Source organism: Anser brachyrhynchus (assembly GCF_964034855.1).
Source record: "Anser brachyrhynchus genome assembly, chromosome: 1".
Lineage (NCBI taxonomy): Eukaryota > Metazoa > Chordata > Aves > Anseriformes > Anatidae > Anser > Anser brachyrhynchus.
Genome location: NC_137694.1, coordinates 104,262,555 through 104,287,516, shown reverse-complemented (window position 1 = coordinate 104,287,516; position 24,962 = coordinate 104,262,555). Strand labels below are relative to the sequence as shown.

The 24,962-nt window shown below is 41.5% G+C and overlaps 1 protein-coding gene across 10 annotated transcripts in view; it reads left to right on the top strand.

The window, feature by feature from the left end:
* Positions 1–17,829, top strand: part of CRACR2A (calcium release activated channel regulator 2A) — an 80,506-nt gene extending 62,677 nt beyond the window's left edge. For 8 of the 10 annotated variants that reach the window (XM_080577217.1, XM_080577214.1, XM_080577211.1 and 5 more), the window contains 3 exons: positions 642–743; positions 5,737–5,813; positions 9,937–17,829. In XM_080577217.1, the coding sequence (XP_080433343.1) occupies positions 642–743; positions 5,737–5,813; positions 9,937–10,027 (270 nt within the window). In that variant the 3' untranslated portion in view covers positions 10,028–17,829. The remainder of the gene's footprint in view (positions 1–641; positions 744–5,736; positions 5,814–9,936) is intronic. The other 2 variants (XM_080577218.1, XM_080577210.1) reach the window with 2 other exon arrangements.
* Positions 17,830–24,962: the final 7,133 nt, after the last annotated feature.

The following is a 24,962-nucleotide window of genomic DNA, read 5'->3' as shown; positions in this document are numbered from 1 at the left end:
AGAAAAATTAAAGTTTATGGTCAAAATCTTAGTGTTTTTTTTTTCCTAGTTGTACTAGTTCACTCACCTTTACTGACTAATTTTGTTTTATACAAATTGGTGCTAAGTTGAAGACACACAGCCAAGTCCATTTCCTGCTGTGGCATTTGGACCACTATATGAATGTATTTGTTGTGGTAATTCTAATAATTTTCATTTTGAGTTTTAATTTGTGCCTATTCCAGGTATTTTTGTGCCTATTCTGTGTACCTCTGTACTATTTTCTGTAATTTATTTGGGGTAGCTGTACCCAGTTGTCATTAGTTTCCCATCCATGTAATTAGAAAAGCAGTGGCTATTAACAATGTCAAAGCCTGTGTAACATGATAGTTTTCTCTATCTCATTTTACTATAGAGACTGATAGGCTTCTATGATGGCCTGTTTTAAAAAATGCAAAATTGGTGCAATCTCTAGCAGTCTGTCTTATTTGTGCCTTTTATCTGAATCTAATTCCTGATATGTTTGTATGTAAAGCACCACGCTACTATGTGATGTCTTAAATTTTTTCTTGCACTGTGACATTTGTCTCTTCTTATGCTCTTGGTCTGCATTTTTTTTTAAAGGAAAATGCTTCATTTGATATTTATTCTTCAATCTGCAGGAGGGAACAGGGGAGAATGTACCTGTGCTTTTGCTGGGTAATAAAACTGATAATGAAAAGGAACGGGAGGTCCCTAATGGAATGGGAGAGCATCTTGCTAAGGTACTATACTTAGAAGTAAAGTCCTTACAAAACTTGAAGGTGAAGGCTTTTAAATGGAGTCTGAAGGTATCTAAATTCATACAAGCACAGATTATTTTTAATCAGACAGGTATTTTTAAGGATGAGGAACCTGATAATACTTGTCAATTTAGGTGTCAGTAATGTTAGTACTGATAATTATAGTAGTTATAAAATCATCTAGATGAAAAAACAAAAGGTGAGTGGTGCCAAAGATATTTAAGAATTCATTCCCTCTCCTCTCTCCTCTCCCCTCTCTTTTTTCTTTGTGCTTTCTTTTTCTCTATTTTTCCCCCTTCTATTTTTCTCTCTTTTTTTTTTCTCTCTTTCCTCTGTGGATTGATTCCTAACAGAAAGATAATCTGGGGACCTTTTCTCCCTCCTACCTCATGTAATACCACAGTAGACCATCTGTTATTCCCATGGATAGTAGGAGTAGAAAATGTGTTTACTTTTAGTATCTTTCCATCCAGTAGAGAGAGAAAATTAGTAGAGTTAACAGTCTGCATCTATGAGAGCACTGGTTTATCCATAGGCCACATGGATAGCATCGAGGGACTGCAAAGATACCTGTTTATAATTCCTGTATACTATGCCCATCAGTTTTTCTTTTGAATTTCTGTATACAATGCATGTAATTTGGATGCCAATGCCTCCAGAGTAGTCATTTATTTAGAAATAAGTCAGATCAGTGTTCATAAGAATTTAACTGAAGTGGTAGGAATATAGCTAAATTAAACAATCTGTTGGGTTTGGGTTTCATGTATGTACTTGTTTCTCCTTTGAAAACAGATTTACAGCTCTACTTGCTGGTGGTCAAGAGAGTTATTTAAAAAGTTCTGAAATGCAGTTGAATTGTTCTATAGGAAAGAATGCTGCCAGGCACCTCTGTGCAATTGACAGATTGAGAGCCAGATCTTTTTTTATCCCATGTTGATTCTTCATACAGCCATTTACAAGCATACCTCTTAAGTTCACGCCCATTATTTTGTTTATATAGGAGAGCAATATCAGCCTTGAACTTAATTTATCAAATTTTCTTCCATTAAGAAAGCTCTTTTCTTCTCTTGTCAGCATAGAAATGCAGTTAATATTGAGACCTTGTAGGCTAGGAGGGATTCCAGAGTGTAACACGGAGTACTTCTGTGAAAAAACAAGTGACACATAAATGCTAAATGGACAGAGTAGGTGTCTTACATGTCATTTAACTCTCTTAAAATATTGCACAAGTGAAACTAAGATGAATCATTCCAACATACAGAATGCGCAGCCCACCAGGCCATTAATTGTAACGTGTTACGCAAGAAAATAGAATATTTTACTGGAGTAAAATAAAATAGTTTTCAATTGAAATATGGTTATAATCAAATGAGTGGATTTGAATGACTCATCTGAATGTTTGAATGTGCTGTTTGAGGGAACTAAGGCAAGGAATAATTAATGACAATTGATTAATTTAAAAGCAGCATAGACATAATTAAATTATAACAATGTGCTCACTGAGCTAATAATAACCACATATTTTAATGAAATATTAATTCTTGATAAATGGCAGTGTGATTCTTGTGAAACCACATAAAAATATCTCTATTAGTGAATGCAATTAAGTTGTTTATTTTATGAATAATTCCATGAATTGCTCACAAATATTTGCCCAAAATACAGGGGGCTAGATGCTGAGCTGATACAAATATGCATAACCATATTATGTGAAAATGATCATGATATTATGTGAACCTGGTCATGCAGGAAAAGAATCAGATGAGCTTGTCCACCCAGAAATCCATCAGTTTCCATGGACTTTTTCCAAGGTTTCACAGAGTGTGATCATTTTTACCTAACTTTTTCTGAAGTCAGAGTAATGTGTACTTTCAAAGGCCATTCCTGCCCAGCTGTTTTAGCTCAAGCTTTGCTTTAGTCCCAGATCTTACAAGTCAGTGTACTATAAATTCGGGCAGGACCCCAAGGGCTCCCATTACAATTTATGTCACAAACCTTCTTTGCAAGGCAGGTGTCACAGTTCATTACTAAAAGGAAGAATGGCATCGTGAAGGGGAGAACTGTCTATTCCTCATCATTTGAGAAGACTGGTAGGTGCAGCGTGATACCCCAGGAAAAGGAGAATAGAATGAGAATGGGGATTCTGGACAGTATCGTAGGGAACAACAAGGCTGTGATGAAGCTGATCTGTAGTTAGATGAATTAAAGATAGGTATCATGATGGTAAGGAGAAATAACTTTGCAGGGAAAAGACACAGACACAAAACAAAATGTTTACATGTAGTTCAAGACTGACCTGATGGAAAACACCTGAAACTCTCTTGAGAGAGCTAATGCAAGTATAAAGAAAAATAGACAGAAAACGGCCAGTCTATTTGATTTTATTTATTTTTTAATAGAAGATCCAGAATGAAATCTCCATTTAATAAATCTCTCTTTAGCTTGATTCACTGATCAAGAAAGAGTTCATATGAGGACAACAACAATACAGAGTGTGTTCAGATCATAATATGGATAATCCCAGAACAGCCAATCCTCTATTTGAGTGGATTGGTGTAATCATTGCTAATTATTCAAATAAAATGGCTTATGATACAGGCATTCAGGCAGCATGATTTTATTTTGGCCCAGCACAGTCTTCCTGAATTATCTTAAATGGGCCAATAAGTCCTTCTGTATCTCTATTCCGCAGCTATAAAACAATATGATAATGCCTTTGCCAGTCTTGTCTGTGCAGACTGTGTAAGCTTCATAGGATGAGGACTATTCTCAGAATCATGGAATGTTAGGGATTGGAAGGGAGCCTGAAAGGTCATCTAGTCCAATCCCCCTGCTGGAGCAGGAACACCTAAATCATGTCACACAGGAACGCTTCCTGTTGGGTTTTGAAAGTCTCCAGAGAAAGAGACTCCACAACCCCCCTGGGCAGCCAGATCCAGTGTTCTGTCACCCTCACTGTAAAAATTTTGTATGTTTTCATACAGTGTTTCCTTTATTAACCTGGCAGTACCATTGGTATACAAATATTGCTAATGAAGGGCATATTCTTCTTGGAAATATATTAATTTACAGCACAGAAATTTCCCAGCTCCCACTGATAATCATTCCTTTTCTTCCTTGTTCATTGGATATTTTCTGATTTATGTATAGCTCTTTAATTAATTGCCAGTGGTCTGCCAGGTTCAACGGCTAACTCCCTAGATGGAGATGGAAGACATTTCTGCAGTGGTTAATTATATGTCCTGCCTTTTGCTACATTCTGAGTGATGACACTTAGCATTTCCAGGCTGACTTCTCCTCCAGAGAAGGATCTGTTTGACAGACTGACAGAAATAGCCAATTAATATCTATTAAGTTTAAATTGTTATCTCTGAAAAAAATTGCTCTGCCACACAGCAGTTGTCAAAAACTCCATTCAGATTCATGCCAGCATAAGGTGTGTCATCACTGAGAGTTCTCCTCATGTGAAATCTGTTGTTTGCGGGGAAGAAAGATGTAGGAATAGCATCACTTTCTACATCATTGACTTAAATTAGTTAGATACTGACCACAGTGATTTTTCTATTTGAGTTCTTATCAGTTGAGCAGGAAAAAAAAAAAAGGAAAGAAAGTTTACAGAAAAAAAAAAGAGTGTAAATTTGATTTCAAGCTTCTGCTTGTGTTTCCAGTAAGAAATTTGAGCAGGTCAACATTCAGAACTAACATTTCTTCATTTCTCTCCTCTCCTGGTTTGTGCTTTTCTGACCACCCAGAAATGACTATAAGTGGTTAAACGCGCTTGTAGTCATTAGTTTGGTTTATGTGTCATAGGTTTGGTTCATGAGATTAAACCATATATATATTTACAACATATTGGAAACTGACATTTGGTAACACTGAATCCTTTTTTACACCTGCTAAAATAAGATACCATATTTATTGTTATGGAAATTACGCAAGTCAATCACCATAATAGCATTCAACTTAATGTTTCCACAATGTTAGAAAGCCAAAAAAAAAAGTGCATAAAATATGCATACATGATTTTTGTTTCCTGAGCTACTGACTTACTACTTTGAATTTTAAGTCACTGTCATAAATAGCAAGAAGATGCACAGAAAAGTGGAAAGTGAATAGAAGGTGGAAATACAGATACATAAAAAGGGCATGTAATAATACCATTGAAGGTAGGTGAGCTTCAGAATAATATCTTGTGCAAGAAGTCAGATACCTGCTTTGAAGTGGATAATCTGTCATTCCCTCCCAAATCAGTTGCCATCACTGATTGCAGGTCAGGCTTTTGTGCAGATGACCTCTTGATTTTATTGTGATAAGTCTTCACCCGAAGCACGGATAATGTTGCTAGGGTTTGATCCTTTTATCCGCTGATCTTAATGGCAACGCTCCCCGAGCTGCAAAACCAAAAGTGCAGGCTGTCTGGGAAAGAAGGTGCAGAAAAATTTCACAAGTACAAAAAATGCAATAGAATTAATTAGTTGTTATTTTTTGCTGAGGTTTTTAGCTTGTCATTTGACTGCTGGAAAATATTAGTCTCAAACTGTTGAGTGCAGAAACGCTACTGATGAAGCTTTCTGAGATTAAAAAAATAAAATTGCTGGAGTTATTTTCACCTGCATTTTCAGGCACTCAGTGATGATTTAATTGCCTCATCATCACAAGGAAAAGTTTCAAAACTTCATTACCTTGCAATGTGTGTTTGCATTTCAGCTTTTGAGAGATCAGGTTCTTACAGTGAAGGATACAGTACAGAACAAATATCTGTTAAGAGACACATATAGTTGGAGGGGGGGCACACTTAGACTTGTTTTCTTTTGTTATTCTTTACTGTTAGATGTATAATAAAAATGATGTTTCTTTTTTTCTAAAATGATGTATTTTGGTTTATTTGAATATTTCAGTGTATTTGTGTGGCTTTTTTAAAGTGAGTGAGAAGTTGTGCAAAATTAATTGAAAGAGTCTTTCTCTTTGATCCTAGGACTACAATTTAATTTTCTATGAATGCAGTGCATATTCTGGGCACAATACCAAAAAGTCTATGCTTCACTTAGCTAGGTAAGAAGAAAATACAATCTAGGAATTCTAAACATGCCTGACTGTTCCTTGTCACTGAGTGAATTTTCTTTGCTAAATTAGTTTGATAGGAACTTATGGTGATGAATTCTTTGTTCCTTTTAAATTGTTCTGTAGCCTGACCCTGTTGTGTTCCAACTGAGCAGTCACTCAGGTTCACACAGATTTTCATGTAAACTAATGAGGCTTTACATGGACCCAGAAACACCTGAGGTGATGCTAGGAAAACTGAGGGTCTTGGGTGTTGTGATAGCTCTTGCAGGAAGTTCTTGGAGGTTTGGAGAAATGAAAGCTGCTGAGTCCCTGAAGCAGAGCACTGGATGTACTTTTTTCTTTCCTCTGCTCATTGCAGTTGTCTGCCTCAGGGCTTGAAGAGATTGAGAGGTGGATTTTTGAAGTTGTATTGTCCCACTCTACTTTGTGTTGGTGCAGCCTCACCTCGAGCACTGTATGCAGTTTTGAGCACCACAATATAAGAAGGATGTAAAACTATTAGAGTTTTATGTCTAGGGTAACAAATATGGTGAATGGTCTAAAGGGGAAAGATGTAAAAGAAGCAGCTGTGGTAACTTGGTTTGTTCGTCTTAGAGAAGAGAAAGTTGAAGGCTCACCTCACTGCAGTATTACAATGTCCTTACAAGGGGGAGCTGAGAGGGAAGACACCGATCTCTTCTCTCTGGTGACCAGTGATATGACTCAGGAAATAGCATAGTCAGGGGAAGTTCAGATTGGATATTAGGAAGAGGCTCCTCATTGAGAGGGTGGTCAGGCACTGGAACAAATTCCCTGGCAAAGTGATTATGGCACCATGCCTACTGGAGTTCGAGAAGTTGCCTTACAAGTCTGGTGGCCTTCTACAATGGGGTTAAAGCATCGGTGGATAAGGAAAGAGCAACTGACATCATCTGCCTGGACTTGTGCAAAGCATTTAATACTGTCCCCCATGATATCCTTGTCTCTAAACCGGAGAGGCATGGATTTGACAGATGGACCACTTGGTGGATTAGGAATTGGCTGGATAGTCACGTTCAAAAAGAGTTGCGGTCAACGGCTCAATGTCCCTGTGGAGATCAGTAACAAGTGGAATTTCTAAGGGGTCAGTCTTGGGACTGGCACTATTTAACTTCTACGTTGGTGGCATGGACAGTGGGATTGAGTGCACCCTCAGCAAGTTTGCTGATGACATTAAGCTGCGTGGTGCAGTCGACATACTGGAGAGAAGGGATGCCAACCAGAGGGACCTTGACAGGCTTGAGAGGTGGGCTTGTACAAACCTTGTGAAGTTCAACAAGGCAAAGTACAAGGTCCTGCATCTGAGCTGGAGCAATCATAGAATCATTAAGGTTGGAAGAGACCTTCAAGATCATCTGATCCAACCATTACCCTACTACCAATGTCACCCAGTAAACCATGTCCCTAAGCACCAGGTCCAACCTCTCCTTAAACACCCCCAGGGATGGTGATGCCATAATTTCCCTGGGCCTGACTATTTCCAATTGCCAATGGAATTTTCTAATTTCCAATGCCTGACTATTCTTTCTGAGAAGAAATGTCTCCTAATTTCCAACCTAAGCCTCCTCTGGTGCAACTTGAGGCCGTTCTCTCTAGTCCTGTCACTGGTTATCTGCAAGAAGAGGCTGACACCCAGCTCCCCACAACTTCCTTTCAGGTAGTATATTCTTACTAATACTACTCACTATTTTTCCTTCCATATTTTTCCAAATAGCTCATTGGATTATTTTTGCAGATACTGTATTATAATATACAGCGTCTTCTAGATCCCCTTTATTCCCTTTTAAAGATAGCCATTATTTTCACCTCTGCAACCTTACACTTTACAAGTTCTCTGAGATCATAGAATAATAGAATGTCCTGAGTTGGAAGGGACCGATAAGGATCTTTGAGTCCAGCTCCTGGCACCACACAGGTCTACCCAAAAATTCAGACCATATGACTAAGAGCACAGTTGAAACGCTTCTTAAACTCCAACAGGCTTGGTGCAGTGACTATTTCTCTGGGGAGCCTGTTCCAGTGTGCAACAACCCTCTCAGTGAAGAACCTCTTCCTGATATCCAGCCTAAACCTCCCCTGCCTCAGCTTGACACCATTCCCTTGGGTCCTATTGCTGGTCACTAAAGAGAACAGATTGGCGCCTTCCCCTCCACTCCCCCTCGTGAGGAAGCTGTAGGGCGCGATGAAGTCTTCCCTCAGCCTCCTCTTTTCCAGGCTGAACAGGCCAAGTGACTTCAGCCTCTCCTCATATGTCTTCCCCTCTAGGCCCCTCACCACCATTGTAGCCAATTTCTGGACACTCTCCAACAGTTTAATGTCCTTTTTGTACTGTGGTGCCCAGAACTGCACACAGTACTTGAGGTGAGGCCGCACCAGCGCAGAGTAGAGCCGGACAATCACTTCTCTCGATTGACAAGCAATGCCATGCTTGATGCACCCCAGGATACAATTGGCCCTCCTGGCTGCCAGGGCACACTGCTGACTCATATTCAACTTGCTGTCAACCACAACCCCCAGATCCCTCTCTGCGGGGCTGCTCTCCAGCGTCTCGTCCCCAGCCTGTACATATGGCCAGGGTTGCCCTGTCCCATGTGCAGGACCCGGGACTTGCTCTTGTTAAGCTTCATGTGGTTGGTGATTGCCCAGCTCTCCAATCTGTGCAGATCTCTCTGCAAGGCCTTTCCACCCTCAACAGAGTCAACAACTCTTCCAAGTTTAGTGTCATCGGCAAATTTGCTCAAAACAATCCCAAGCACAAATACAGGGTGGGCGGAGAATGGATTGAAAGCAACCCTGATGAGGACCTGGGGGTGTTGCTTGACAAGAAGCTCAACATGAATCAGCAATGTGTGCTTGCAGCCCAGAAAGTCAACTGTATCCTGGGCTGCATCAAAAGAAGTGTGGCCAGCAGACTGAGGAAGGTGATTCTCCCTCTCTACTCTGCTCTCATTGAAACCCCACCTGGAGTACTATGTTCAGCTCTGGGGCCCCTGGCACAAGAAGTACATGGATGTATAAGAATGAGTCCAGAGGAGGGCCACAAAGATGATCAAGGGGCTGGAATACTTCTCCTCTGAAGAAAGGATGAAACAGATGGGTTTGTTCAGCCTGGAGAAGAGAAGGCTCCAGGGAGACCTTATACTGGCCTTCCAATACCTAAGGGGGGTGGGGGTGGGGAGCTGGGGGGTGGGGGGGGTACAGGAGAGGAGGAGAGGGACTATTTATCAGGGAGTGCAGTGATAGCAGAAGGAGTAATAACTTTAAACTAAAAGAACGTAGGTTTAGATTAGATATAAGGAAGAAATTCTTCTGCTGTGAGGGTGGTGAGGCACTGGAACAGGTTGCCAAGAGAAGTTGTGGATGCCCCATCCCTGGAAGTGTTTAAGGCCAGGTTAGATGGGGCTTTGAGCAACCTGATTTAGTGGGAGGTGTCCTTGCCCACGGCAGGAGGGGGTTCAAATTAAATGATCTTTAAAGTTTCTTCCAATGCAAACCGTTCTATGATTCTGTGAAAGGTTTGGACACTGTTCTTAAACATATGGTTTAATTTTTAGGTAGTCCTGTGTGGAGCTAGGAGCTGGACTCAATGATCCTTGTGTGTTCCTTTTAACTCAGGATATTCTGTGATTCTGTGATATAAAGGCTGGGGGTAAAACTACTGTTAAATCTGTCCCTGTTGAACTATTTATACAGGTGAAAACGCTATTAACGAAGGGGCATATCTTTAACATTGTTGAAGTTAGTGAAATTTTGGCAATGAGTCAGGTAATTGATGAACATCTAGATAGCCAGTTGTGTTTTTGTTTTGCTCCAGCCTCAAAAATAACAAATGAAAGTTACTGCTTTGAATCTATCTAATATAGCAAATGCTAACAATCAGCACCAAATACATTTTTCTAGCTAAATGAAAAAATAAGTTTTTCATGGAGCCACCATAATTATACTTTGTTTGTTTATTAGTTCATATAAATATGCCATTCTGTTAAACTTTGGACAATTTTATATATTTTTTGTACTTCGGGGAGATGTTCTTGTTTTGATCTCTTCTGGGTTTTATTGATTTTTTCTCAAAAGTACTGTTTCTTTCTCCCAGGATTTTAAAGGAACACGAAGATAAAATGAAAGAGAAAACCATTGAACTTCAACCTGATGTGAATAAGAAGTCTTGCTGTATTAGGCCATAATATGCTGGGGGTATGTTTAGACAAAAGGCTTACATTTATAACACTACATGGCACCATCAGATTTGCCTTATCTTCCAAAAATTTATTCAGTTGTTTTTGGAACGTAGGTGTAAGTGATCCCCAAAATCCTTGTATGTTCTTATCTTCACATTTACACTGATTGTCTTCAGTTAGTTGCAACGTGTTTGGGGCATAACAGTCTTTTATTCTGTTTCATGCCTAACACCACTGAATCCTGCTTTGTGATCAGGCTTATAGAAGCTGCTGCGATATTAATAATAAATAACTTTTATAGGAAGAAAACCACTTTGAATGTGAAGTAGATTTTTACTGGTGTGGATGACATCTGAATAGTTCTGTTTGCTTCACTGCAGGATCAGGTTCTTCAGATCCTGATTTTGTGCTGACATTTGTTACTTTTTTTTTTTTTTGTGGTGGTGGTGCTTTTTTAAAAATCAAAATAGTCAGCTGCTTAGTTACTTAAAACCAGCACACCAGCAGTTGTGAATTTCAGATGATATTTCAAAACTTAGTGTGAAATATACATGAACTGAAGCTGAAGAACTTTGAAGATTACCATAAGTAGCATTAACTTATTCACACTACAAATTGTTTCATATATGTACTTGATGAGAAGCCCTTCCTCCAACCTAGATGTGCTGAATTAGGTATGTCCATACAGGCCACTGAGATACCGTGGAGCCTTGCCTGAGTTATTACCAAATAATCTGTGATGTTTGCAGGGTGAAGGGGTGCCATGGAAAGATCTAGCTTAGTTTCCAGAAACAAAAAAGTCATGGTGATACACTGGCTAATTAGCATTGCACTTGGACCAAATCAGCCCGGGCTTTTTACCATATTTGCCATGGCTGTATTACATTGTGTTCCAGAGCTTGATGTGAACCTCTATTGGGCTAATAGTTGCATGGTGTCCTGTAGAAGTCCCAAAGCAATCAGGGGCTAGCTTGAACATTCAAATAAATTCACTGCCATAGTTGAAAACATAGAAGTACATAGGAAGCCCATTTCACTGTTATACATGGTTATAGCACAAAACATATTATGGTCAATGGAGCAGCTTTTTGTCTCCAAAAGTCTACCACAGGTTTCATGCCAAATATTCCTGAGGCAGAATTTTCAGAAATGGATCTTCTGAGGAAGATTTTGAAAAACATTGTAGCATTTGAGGAATACATAACAAAAATCTCACTAATCTTGTCTGGTGGGGTTTAACAGTGTTAAGAAAAAATCGCTCCTCATGTACCAAAATACATGACTGATTTTTTTTCTAAAGCATCTGCCATACAGCAGTTTCATTTTGTTTAACTAGAGCCTGCTAACACTGAAATACAGTGCTTGAGAAATCAAACCCATAGGGATTTGTTTTAGAAAGCCATGGTCCACCCTGGATCATAAAAAACCTGAATGTCATAATCACTTTTGGAACCATTTATAGAATACGAATGAAAATGAGAAACTTGAGAGTGGGTCACCCAGCCAGCACATGATCAGCAGTCATTCTTGCTGTTATTGACTTCAGTGAATCCAGCTATTGTGATAAGCATTCAAGAATGATTGTTCATGATAGTGAGTTTGTTAGCAAAACAGAACCCATGGCATAATTTATTTCTTTAAAATATGAAGCAAAACTGTAAATATTTTATATGAGAATGTTAGACATTACATTTTCAATCCATTTTCTAAATGTTTTTAAAAAGTTATTTTTCATTTGAGTAATGAATTTGAAACTAAATGGTAAAATTAAGCAACAGTTCAATAACTAGAATTTTTCAAATAAAAACTTTGTCAGTACATAATTATACTCTTTGGATTTCAGTCTGATCAAAGGTATTTATCTAGTGGCTACAATTATAAGGTAAAGTTTGGAAACTTCCACTTATAACAATTCCTATTCCACACCAGCACTTAAATGTTCTTTCTCATGAGTTGGGATCCAGCTATGACCCCTTTCCCTGTCAAGTAGAATAACCAAGATTTTTCCTCACATTATCAATGTCAGATGTACCAAGTAGTCCTAGATGAGCTTAGTTGTTGCTTTTTCCTAGATGATTCCCGGGAATCTGCTCACCCAAATGAAATATCCCTCCCCTTGCCTTCACTGAAATGCATACGAACCCCCAAAGAACAAAAAGAGCATTCATTTCTGAATAGGAACAGGTTTTCTGTTGGCTTCCCAAGACCAATTCTTGATGTCTGTTACTTATTGTGAAGGGATGTGTCGCGTTATCAACTGTTACACTTTATACATCATGGGAATCTAGCCAGACTTGAATTGCTTGTGTCCAGTTTTGGCTGAAGGTGAACTAATGTAACCCCCTAATTTAAACCTCAATAAAAACAACTATTTATCCCAATTTCAATCAGGGAAGAAGCATCATTGATTTAAATATTGGCTTTGCTAATTGACCGCAAATGTTCTTTTCCCATGCAGTAGGGTGTTTCCTACCCCATCAATGTCAGAATTAGCAATGTTTCTTCCAACCTCTATCAGCCTCAGGAAGACAGTTTCAAGGCTTAATACCAGCTTTAATACAATACCACTATATTTCAAATTTGGGTCCTTAATTGTTAATTCCCTGAAGACCATACTGTTTTTGCAAGACAATGACATGTGAGTTGGATCTTCCTCATGTGACTTTTACAGGAGTGCTTTTATTTGGATGTATTTTAGTGTGCACAGGAAGTCTGCAAGCGGGATAATACAGAACTTGAGGGCAGGCAATGGTAAGGAGTGGCTGAATCCTGGGACCAAGTGGATTTCTTTTTCTTTGTTCACCAGAGGCAAATTTGGTGCAGTCTAATATCCATGAGGTATCTTTCATCCCAGCCTAATAAATACGTCTGCGGTTGTTCTTTTTCTCAAGTCCAACAAAACCCAATCTGAATACATACTGCAAAGATACAGATGCACAACACTAACATCATCAGCTGCACAGATAACAGAGAGCTGTGTCTTCACTGCTCATCACAAGCAGTGAAGCTTGTGAGCTACAAAATTTACAGGAGAGACAGGCAGTGAAGGAAGGGTAGGGGTGTTACCCTCTATGTTAAGAAACTGATAGATTGTGAAGAGTTCCCTTTAAAAAACAACCAAGACCAGGTTGAGAGCCTGTGGGTAAAAATTAAGAACCAGACCAACAAAGTGTGTTGTGGCTGGGGTCTACTACAGGCCGCCTGACCAAGAAGAGTCTTTTGAAGAGGCCTTGCTCCAACTACAGGAAGCATTGCGCTCACAGGCTCTCATCCTCCTGGGGGATTTCAACCACCTGGATATTTACTGGGAAAGCCACATGGCAGAAGAAAAGCAATCCAGGAGATTCCTGGAGTCCATTGAAGACAAATTCCTCATCCAGGTATTAGACAAAACAACCACAGGAGAGGCATTACTTGACCTGGTAATCACCAAAGCAGCAGAGCTCATTAAAGAAGTCAAGATTGGAGGAAGCCTAGGTTGCAGTGACCACGCCTTGGTTGAGTTTGTGATCTCGAGGCATATGGGCTTAGCTAAGAGCAAAGTCAGGACCCTGAACTTCAGAAGAGCCAACTTGCAACTGTTCAAAGAATTAGTGGATGAGATCCATCCCATGGGACCTGGTCCTTAGGGACAGAGGATCTGATCAGAGCTGGCAACTGTTCAAGGATATTTTCCTTGCAGCACAATAGCTCTCTATTCCCATATGTAATAAATCAAGCAGGGAAGGTAGGAAACCAGTGTGGCTGAATAAGGACCTGCTGGTCAAACTTAGGCAAAAGTAGGAAATGCACAGATGGTGAAAACAGAGCCATGTGCACTAGAAAGAGTACAGAAATGCTGTCTAGATGTGCAGGGATGGGATCAGGAAAGCCAAGGCACTGACAGAACAAAACTTGCCGAGGGATGCAAAGAATAACAAGAATAACAAGTTCTACAGGTACACTGGCGGCAAAAGAAAGACTAAAGAGAACCTATCGCCTCTGCAAATGAAGATGGAGAACTGGTAATGACAGATGTGGAGAAGGCAGAGGTACTTGACAAATTCTTTGCCTCGGTCTTAACTAGTGATCAGGCTTCCCACATCTCTGGAGTCTCTGAACCTCTAGGTGGGGGCTGGGGGAGCAGAGTCCCTCCCACTGTAAGTAAAGAGCAAAGTTTGGGACCTCCTGACGCAACTTAAAAACTACAAGTCTATGGGCCCTGAAGACACGCATCCCAGGGTCCTGAAGGAATTGGCTGATGTAGTTGCCAAGCCACTCTCCATCATATTTGAAAAATCATTTCTGTCAGGTGAAGCCCCTGGTGACTGAGAAAAGGGAAACATCACTCCCAGTTTTAAAAAGGGTAGAAGGGAAGACCCGGGGAACTACAGAGCAGTGAGCCTCAACTCTGTGCCTGGCAAGATCATGGAACGAATCCTCCTGGAGGCAATGTTAAGGCACGTGCAGGGCAAGGGGGTGATCAGGGGCAGCCAGCATGGCTTCACCAACGGTAAATTGTGCCTAACCAAACTGGTGGCCTTCTATGACTGAGTAACTGCATCAGTTGACAAGGGGAGACCAACAGATGTCATCTACTTGGACTTCTGTAAGGTCTTTGACACGGTCCCACATGACATCCTAATCTCTAAATTGGCAAGATATGGATTTGAAGGGTGGACTATCTGGTGGATAAGGAATTGGCTTGATGGCCGCAACCAGAGCATAGTGGTCAATGTTTCTATGTCCAGGTGGAGGCTGGTGACAAGTAGTGTCCCTCAGGCGTCTCTGAGGACTGATGTTTTCCAATATCTTAATCAGTGATGCCCCATCCCTGGAGGTGTTCAAGGCCAGGCTGGATGGGGCCTTAGCCAACCTGATCTAGTGGGTGGCATCCCTGCCTATCGGAAAAGACTTACTCCACAAGAATACAAGCCAAAGGAGTCAAGAGAGGTTTTAACCAGTGCCATTGTGTAACGATTTTCAAGAAGACATTGTAGAAGTAAGCCTCAGTTTTGGGAGGAGGATACCAAACATGTCTTATATGTACCTATATCTGCAGCAGGAAGAAGTTGTATTGTTGGAACTGCTAAGGTGGTTGCATATCAGGTGATAATCTTTTGCATGTTAAAGGAGTAGATTATTACATTCAGACTGATGAAAATGGAGCTAGGCATAATTTATTCTAGTAGTTCTGACATAGAAAGCTATCTGGCCCAGCAAATAATTATACTTTCAGATATCATGAAACTATTTGTTTAAAAATAAAAGAGAATGGTGAAAGTTATTCATATTAAACTGTAACACCATTCTTAATGAGTGTTGTTTCTTAATGAAAGGATAGGCATTAATGAAAGGGTAGACAGAAGATATTGTTAACCTCTTCAATGCCATTAGAATGCCATAAAAAATTAAGAATTTGACAAGCAGAAAACACTGCGGCTTGAACAACAGTTTTATAAGTATTTGGATTTTAACTGCGAGACCTGCGTCTCCCAAGCAATGTCAAGAAACTGGCATTGAAATACAGGTTTATTTTTACTCCATACACCTCAGCTTTCGTCACAAACCTCCTAAAAAGAAGTAGTGCGTATTTCCCTTTCTCAGCCCCATCTTACCTCTCTGTAGGTAGACCAATTTACCTAAAAGACAGATTTTCAAAACAGGTTGACTACCAAGGTTCTTGAATACCCAGTTCTCTTTTGTATTATGGGAATTGTACATCTAGGTAGCCTCCTCAGCCCATGTTGACCTAGGTACCTAAGTTTTCAAGAAAAAAGAATTTCAACACTTCCCATTGATGAAAATGGACAACTCCACATATCTAAATTTTAGATTTTAATTTTAGATTTTTAATTTCTAGATTTTAATATTATTTTTTTGATTTTTTTTTAATTTTACTGATGTCAAGGTATACAAATGTGAGATTTTGAGAAATGAATGACAGTTATGAATCTTGCCCTCTGTAAGAACACAAAGCTTTTAAAAAAGTGGTCCTGTACTAATATCTTTAATGCAGCTGTAGTCTGCCAACTTTGTCCACAAATAAAAAAAAAAAAAAAAAAGAGGAATTAAACTGTCTTTAATTTTAAAATACAGGAAAATACTTAGCTAATTTCCTCTGACTTAAGTGTTGAAATGACATAGAGTACCAGGTTCCCATAGTGATGGTAGAAAAAGATTCCTTCTGAGATCCTTCAGATCCTCCAACTGCAACAAATGGGAGATGGAAAACTACAGGGATGCAAGTTTATCACAGTGATGAATGCATTCTGAAGCAGCTGCTTGCATTCTTTCAAACTGTATTGGCAATGGCATTGGCCAGTGTTCTGGAACTCTGTGCAGCTGGCTGGAATCCATCTTTTTAATAAAAATGATTTACCCAGATCTAATTTATTAGATCACTTAATTGATGTAAGGTTCACATCTTGCCCAGATGCTTTCCCTTTCCAGGAGTTATTCAAAAGATATGTTTTTAACAGGTACGGTATATGTGTGCTAGGCTTGTAAATCGTATCATGGATTTTTTTCAGTTCTGGAATGGATACAGGACGGTATCAGTGATCACCTACATACACACAAACATCACTCAGTAAACACAGATAACAACATCCTTCTTTTCCTTTCCAGCTGATCAGGTTCATGCAGAAATAAGATTAGAAATAAGTTAGAAATAAGATTTAAATAGTCTGCAGTTTGGGTGCAGGGCTCAGTCAGATGAGCTCTCTGACCAACACCTTGTTTGCATAAAACTAGCCCTTTTACTACACCTAATTTTGATTTTACCATGCTTGTTCTTCCCCCATCCACCTTGGCCCCACCCTTTCTCTACCCTTCATCTCTCAAGAAAAAAAACCCTTTGTATTTCTGATACCATTACATAAGTAACTTTGACTTTACATGGTATTATTGATGCAGTTACGTAGATGCTGCTGGGCTTGCAATTCCTACTCACAAAAAAGATCCTTGTTGTTCCCCTCCAATTATCCGTGAATTTAGCCATCATGTAACCATATAACTCCTCCTTAATCACCTGTGAAGTCCAGACATCACTCATCTTGATATCTGTAAATATTAGCTTCTCACTTTCTTATTTGTTATATTTACACTGTCTCATGTCATGTCCAATAGCTACTCAGTCTGTTTGGTTAGCTAAACCTCAAACCAGGGTCCTAATCATCTCTCTGAACACCTTAAAAAACAATTATTTGTTGATTAATGCTCACAGAAGATAGGTATGACTAACATGCTACAAGGCTTTACTTTTAGAAAGCTTCATCTGGCCAGCTGGTCATCAAACAGATGTGGGAATTGTAAGCCTCCAGTATTTCTTGGTATTAATTGATCCTCTGTCTTGCTGGATTGCTGTTTTCTGACTCTTCACCAGGGTTTTATACCTCCTGTCAGTATTTTTCTCAAATCCATCAGAAACCTAGTACTGTCTTAATAGCAATGATGCTTTATTCATCTTTTTTTCCATCTTTCTTTTTTTTTTTTGTTTTTGTTTTTCATTTTCCTTATGAATTTAGCTTGTTCACAGCACCCCCATAAAAGCTTGTTGGTAAAGATAAGCCAAGGTCATAATGCATTTGTTCATCATGATAACTGGACTCTGCTTCATGAAGCCTTCTCTGGTGGGTTACACAGATTTTTGGAAACACAGATGATGGCTTTGTACTGGAACAGATAGGAATCAAAAGCCAGTAGGAAGGGGCATACAGAGCACAAGTGTATTGTGCATATTCCTACTATGCTGTGAGAGCACAAAACCAGTTTAGAAGCAACTAAAATGCTGATACAGAAATTTTCAATACAAGAATTGGCAAAGCTACAGGACATTTTAGCTACAGAATATTGTTTTGTCTCATGTCAGACTCTTCCTAACAGTCTTTGGACAAAATTGGTAGCTTGTGTAATTTCAGTGATGGTAGTATCTTCCTTTAGGGATGTAAACTACTCTTGCAAATTTCTCTTACCGGAAAACTGCCAACAAGAGTGAATACATAATTCTGCTGAAAGATTGCTTCTTACACTCGGCCAAATTCATCCCTCTTGTAAGTTCACAAATGTAATTCCTTGACTTAGTAATCTTTCTTCTAATGCAACTTTGTGTATAGTTAAGTTCACAAGTAGTGCTCACCCATGTGAACCTTCTGAGAGGATGATCAGCTGGTAGGAGAAAGTGGAAGAAATGAATCTTCTCCAACTTGTCAGGTACCCTTTATTGACTCATCTTTGTGTATCACACATGATGCAAATACTATCACAACAGAGCACCAGCTCAACATGAGCTGGCAACGCGCACTTGGAGCCCAGAAAGCCAGCTGTATCCTGGGCTGCATCAAAAAAAAAAGCATGGCCAGCAGGTCAAGGGAGGTGATTCTCCCTCTCTACTCTGCTCTCAGGAAATCCCACCTGGAGTACTGCGTTCAGCTCTGGGGCCCCCGGCACAAGAAGTACATGGACATATGAGTCCAGAGAAGGGCTACAAAGATGACCAAAAGGCTGGAACACTTCTCTGAAGAAAGGCTGAGAGATCATAGAATCATAGAATCATAGAATATCCTGAGTTGGAAGGGACCCTTAAGGATCATCAAGTCCAACTCTTGATACCGCACAGGTCTACCCAAAAGTTCAGACCATGTGACTAAGTGCACAGTCCAATCTCTTCTTAAATTCAGACAGGCTCGGTGCAGTGACCACTTCCCTGGGGAGCCTGTTCCAGTGTGCAACCACCTCTCTGTGAAGAACCCCCTCCTGATGTCGAGCCTAAATTTCCCCTGCCTCAGCTTAACCCCGTTCCCGCGGGTCCTGTCACTGGTGTTAATGGAGAAAAGGTCTCCTGCCTCTCGACACCCCCTTACGAGGAAGTTGTAGACTGTGATGAGGTCTCCCCTCAGCCTCCCCTTCTCCAGGCTGAACAGGCCCAGTGACCTCAGCCGTTCCTCGTACGTCTTCCCCTCCAGGCCTTTCACCATCTTCGTAGCCCTCCTCTGGACACTCTCCAACAGTTTCATGTCCTTTTTATACTGTGGTGCCCAGAACTGCACACAGTACTCGAGGTGAGGCCGCACCAGCGCAGAGTAGAGCGGGACAATCACCTCCCTTGACCTACTAGCGATGCCGTGCTTGATGCACCCCAGGACACAGTTGGCCCTCCTGGCCGCCAGGGCACACTGCTGGCTCATATTCAACTTGCTGTCAACCACGACCCCCAGATCCCTCTCTTCTAGGCTGCTCTCTAGCGTCTCATCGCCCAGTCTGTACGTGCAGCCAGGGTTTCCCCGTCCCAGGTGCAGGACCCGGCACTTGCTCTTATTGAACTTCATGCGGTTGGTGATCGCCCAGCTCCCTAACCTATCCAGATCCCTCTGCAAGGCCTTTCCACCCTCATTCGAGTCAACAACTCCTCCAAGTTTGGTGTCATCAGCAAACTTGCTCAAAATACCTTCTATTCCTACATCCAGATCGTTTATAAAAATATTGAAAAGTACCGGCCCTAAAATGGAGCCTTGAGGGACCCCACTGGTGACCGCCCGCCAGCCTGACGCAGCCCCATTTACCATAACCCTTTGGGCCCTGCCCGTTAGCCAATTGCTCACCCATCGTATGATGTTTTTATTTAGCTGTATGGTGGACATTTTGTCCAGTAGGATCCTATGGGAAACCGTGTCAAAAGCCTTGCTGAAGTCCAAAAAAATCACATCAGCTGGTTTCCCTTGGTCCATCATACGGGTGATCTTATCATAAAAGGAAATCAGGTTAGTTAGGCAGGACCTGCCCTTCACAAACCCATGCTGGCTGGGACCAATGACTGCTTTGTCCCCCAGGTGCACCTCAATAAGTTCGAGAACCATCTTCTCCATGATTTTACCAGGCACTGACGTGAGACTGACAGGCCTGTAATTGCTAGGGTCTTCTTTCTGACCCTTCTTGTAAATCGGCACAACATTTGCCAGCTTCCAGTCTACCGGGACCTCTCCAAATTCCCAGGATCGTTGAAAAATAATTGAGAGAGGTTCCGCGATGACGTCCGCCAGCTCTTTCAGCACCCGGGGATGAATCCCATCCGGACCCATGGACTTGTAGGGATCCAGGTGGAGTAGCAAATCCCGCACACGTTCAGGGTCGGTTGGGAGTTTGTCATCCCCACCGTCCCAGTCCTCTAGCTCAGGGCACCCTGGGTCCCGAAGCCCATCATCGGCATTGAAGACAGAGGCGAAGAAGGCGTTAAGCGTCTCTGCTTTGCCTATGTCATTGTCTGTGAGGAGACCTTCCCTATCAAGGAGCGGCCCTATGTATTCTTTAGTTCTCCTTTTTCCATTCACATATCTGAAAAAGCCCTTTTTATTTTCTCTCACAGACACAGCCAGCTTCAACTCTAGGTGTGCTTTGGCCACACGAATTTTCTGCCTACAAACACGAACGGCATCCCTGTATTCTTTCCATGACACCTGGCCCTCCTTCCAGTAGCGAAACACTCTCTGTTTCCGCCTAATCTCCATTAGAATGTTCCTGGTCAGCCACGCCGGCCTCCTGCCCCGCCTGCCTGACTTGCGATATTTAGGAATTGCTTGATCTTGTGCTTCTAGGAGGCATCGTTTAAAGAATGACCAGCACTGGTGGACATTGAGGCCTTCAAGAGCAGTTTCCCAGGGGACCTTGCTGACTAGTTCCCTGAGCAGCCTGAAGTCCGCTTTCCCCATATCTAGGGATGAGGTTTTGGTGGCACTTTTCTTTCTGTCACCGTAAATTTTGAACTCAACCACTTCATGGTCGCTTTGACCAAGGCGGCCACCAATCACCACATCTCCCACCAGACCCTCTCTGTTTTCTAGCAACAGGTCTAGGAGGGCACCTTTCCTAGTTGGCTCCGTTAGCACCTGCACCAAGAAGTTATCATCTAGGTGCTTCATGAACCTCCTGGACTTGCTCGTGTCAGCCGTGTGGCACTCCCAGTTAACGTCTGGCAAGTTGAAGTCCCCCATAAGGACAAGGGGAGTTAATCTCGAGGCCTCTCTTAGTTCTGTAAAGAATAATTTATCGGCGCTATCGTCCTGGCCAGGCGGTCTGTAATAGACTCCCACAACGACATCCCCTTTATTCGTTCGTCCCTTGATCCTTACCCAGAGGCTCTCAACTTTGCCATCTCCGACCTGAAGTTCCACACAGTCCAGCCCCTGCTTCACATACATCATCTGGGGAAGATCTGGGGAAGTTCAGCCTGGAGTAGAGAGAGCACCAGGGAGACTTTATAGTGGCCTTTCAGTACTTAAAGGGGGAAGGGGGGCTACAGGAAAGCAAGAGAGGGACTATTTATCAGGGAGTGCAGTGATAGGAGAAGGAGTAATAACTTTAAACTAAAAGAAGGTGGGTTTAGATTAGATATAAGGAAGAAATTCTTCTACTGTGAGGGTGGCGAGGCACTGGAACAGGTTGCCCAGAGAAGTGGTGGATGCCCCATCCCTGGAAGTGTTTAAGGCCAGGTTGGATGGGGCTTTGAGCAACCTGATTTAGTGGGAGGTGTCCTTGTCCACAGCTGGGGGTTTGGAACTAGATGATCTTTATGGTCCCTTCCTCCCCAAACCATACTATGAATCTATGACCAATAAAATAACATCTGTGTCTCCACCAACTAGCACAAAAGAAATACAAACTTTCTTAGTGCTTTTTGTTTGTTTGTTTGGTTTGGTTTGTTTTTCTGAGGATGTATTTAACAAATTGGAGACATTTGAGAATATATATCACAAATTACAGTCTGATTGTAAGCCCTGGATCCAGTGACACAGAAGAATTTAAAGAATTTGAAGAATTTCAAATGGGGCCCTGAGCAATGAGAAGCCTTTGAACAAAGTACAGTATCCCTTTGGCCAGGCTGGACAGGACAAGGTGAAAAAAAAGTGTTTTACACCACAGCAGGGGAGCAAGGCCCCACCAAGAGCCTTTGGCAGCAAGCACCCTTTTGGAATTTTGGAGTCAGGGATACAGATAATCTGTGGCCTGCTGCACTCCAACTGAAAAAGAGATACTAGCAGCATGTGAAGGGGTTTGAGCTGCTTCAGAAGTAGTTGGTAGTGATGCACAGCTCCTCTTGGAACCTCGATTAACTGTGCTAAGCTGAATGTTCAAAGGCAGGATTCCCTCTACCCATCATGCAACCGATGCTACATGAAGTAAGTGGGTCACACTGATAACACAACAGCGTTGGATAGGAAAACCCAACCAGACACAAATCTGGGAGGTGATCATGGACTGGCAGAGATTTCAGACTATCACCAGAGGAGGAGGTGATGTCTGATGAAGAGATCCCATTGCGTAATAAACTACCAGAAAATGACAAGCAATATCGCCTCTTCACTGATGGGTCTCCTGTAGTATTGTAGGAAAGCATCAGAGATGGAAAGCTGCTGTATGGAGCCCTAAACAAGAAGTCGCAGAAACTGCTGAAGGAGAAGGTGAATTAAGCCAGTTCGCGGAAGTGAAGGCCAGCCAGTTGGCTTTAGATACTGCTGAATGGGAAAAGTGGCCAGTGCTTTAACACTACGCTGACTCATGGATGGTGGCAAGTGCCCTGTGGGGGTGGTTACAACAATGGAAACAGAGTGATTGGCAGCACAGAGACAAACCTATCCAGGCTGCCGCACTGGGGCAAGAGATTGCTGCCTGGGTAGAGAACCTGGTTGTAAAGGTACATCATGTAGATGCTCACATACCCAAGAGCTGTGTCACTGAAGAACATCAGAACAACTAGCAGGTGGATCAGGCTGCTAGAATTGAAGTGACTTAGGTGGATCTAGACTAGCAACATAAGGGTGAATTATTTATATCTTGTTGGAACCATGGCACCTCAGACCATCAAGGAAGAGATGCAATATATAGATGGGCTCATGAATGAGAAATGGACTTGACCGTGGACATCGCTGCATGGGTTATCCATGAGTGCAAAGATGTACCAGATCAAGCAAGCCAAGTGGTTAAATCCTCTCTGGTATGGACTTCAATACGAGGAGACCTGGCAGACTGATTATATCCCACTACCACCAACCTGTCAAGGCAAACACTATGTACTAACAGTTGTGGAAGGAAATACTCGATGGTAGGAAAAATATCCTGTGCCCCATGACACCACCCAAAATGCTGTCCTAGGCCTTGAATAGCAAGTCTTATGGTGACATGGCACCCCAGACAGAAATGAATCAGACAGTGAGACTCATTTCTGAAACAACTTAATATACACCTGGGTCAAAGAGCATAGTATTGGCCAGGTATATCATATCCCTTATCATGCACCAGCCTCCAGAAAGTTGAACAATACAGTGGACTATTAAAGACTACACTGAGAACAGTGGATGCTGGGACACTCAAGCACTGGGATACACATTTAGCAAAGGCCACTTGGTAAGTTAGCACTAGAGGATCTGCCAGACAATCTGACCCTGCCCAATCAAAACCTCTACATACTGTAGAAGGGGTTAAAGTACAGGTAGTGCACATAAAAAACTGTCTGAGAAACACAGTCTGGGTTACTCTTGCCTTGGAAAAAGTCAAACTTGTCTATGGGAAGGGTCAAACTCTCCTGCAGCTGCTATATATCATGTCAATTCTATTACAGTATGAGCCACCTGAACTAGTGAAGAATCTTGTAAGGAACCAGGCAAATGCAGTGGTGATAGAACCAGAGCTGGCTTCAGCATGCAACAATTCAGTGCCACACACCATCTCTTTGTCCTGAAGGACCATTATGATAGATGGAGCCAAAAGTCACGGACTAAATGAAGTCAACAGGCATTTTAAAGATATGACCAATAGACTAAGGGAATGAGATCTGTGTGTATATATAAAAGGTTAGGAAAGGTGGTGGCGATCAATGAGGATGCCCTGGAAAGTGTAGGCGTGAGCATGATGTAAATGGTATGGAATAAGGGGTGGAATTTGTCCTGGTTTGGTTGGGATAGAGTTAATTTTCTTCACAGTATCTGGTATGGTGCTGTGCTTTGGATTTAGGGTGAAAATAATGTTGATAACATACTAATATTTTATTTGTTGCTGATCAGTGCTGTTCAGTGAGAGAGTCAAGGTGTTTTCTGTTTCTAAAGTTGCCTGCTAGCAAGTAGGCTGAGTGTGCACAATATTCTGGGAAGGGACACAACCAGGACAGCTGATCCAAACAGACCAAAGGAATATTCCATACCATATGACATCATGCTCAACAATAAAACTGGGGAGAGTTGCCTGGTGGCTGCTGCCATTGCTTGGAGACTGGCTGTGTGCTGGTTGGCTGGTAGTAAGCAATTATGTTTTGTATCACTTGTTTTTGATTTTGGTTTTGTGTTTTTGTTTCTTACTGAACTGTCTTTATCTCAAACTATGAGTTTTCTGACTTTTGATCTTCTGATTCCCCCATCCAGTTGAGTGCTGGGGAGAGTGAGTGAAAAGCTGTGTGGTAATTAGCTGCTTCCTGGGGTTAAACCACAACATCCTATCAGCCTATCAACTGATTGCACCTGGCTCTCAAGCTCCTTGCAATTATGTTTCACTGATGTTGAGCTAAGAGACCCTATGTATGCTAAACTCATTGGTGCTTTCAGAATATTAGTGGTAGGTAACACGTGTAAAGGCCTTGGAAGCCTAAATTTTCCTTTTGATCACTGTGATTTGATTAGTTCTTTATGTGATGGAGAAGTATGTGCTATGCTTTTGATGTGAAGAAAAGCACAAGTCAGTTTCCCAGAGCTGAAAGTGACTGATCCGGCTGTTGTTTTAAAGTCAAGAGTATCTTTATATAAATGGAGGGGGCAGAGAAAAAAATCTAGAATTCCTTACCTTGGAGTACCGGAATCACAGAAGTGTTGACAGAAAGAGATTTCTGGAGGTTTTTCTGTTCTAAGCCATTACTCACTGTGTGGATCTCTTGAAAATTACAGAAATATTTGACAGAAATAATGCCAGTAATTTTGTGAGG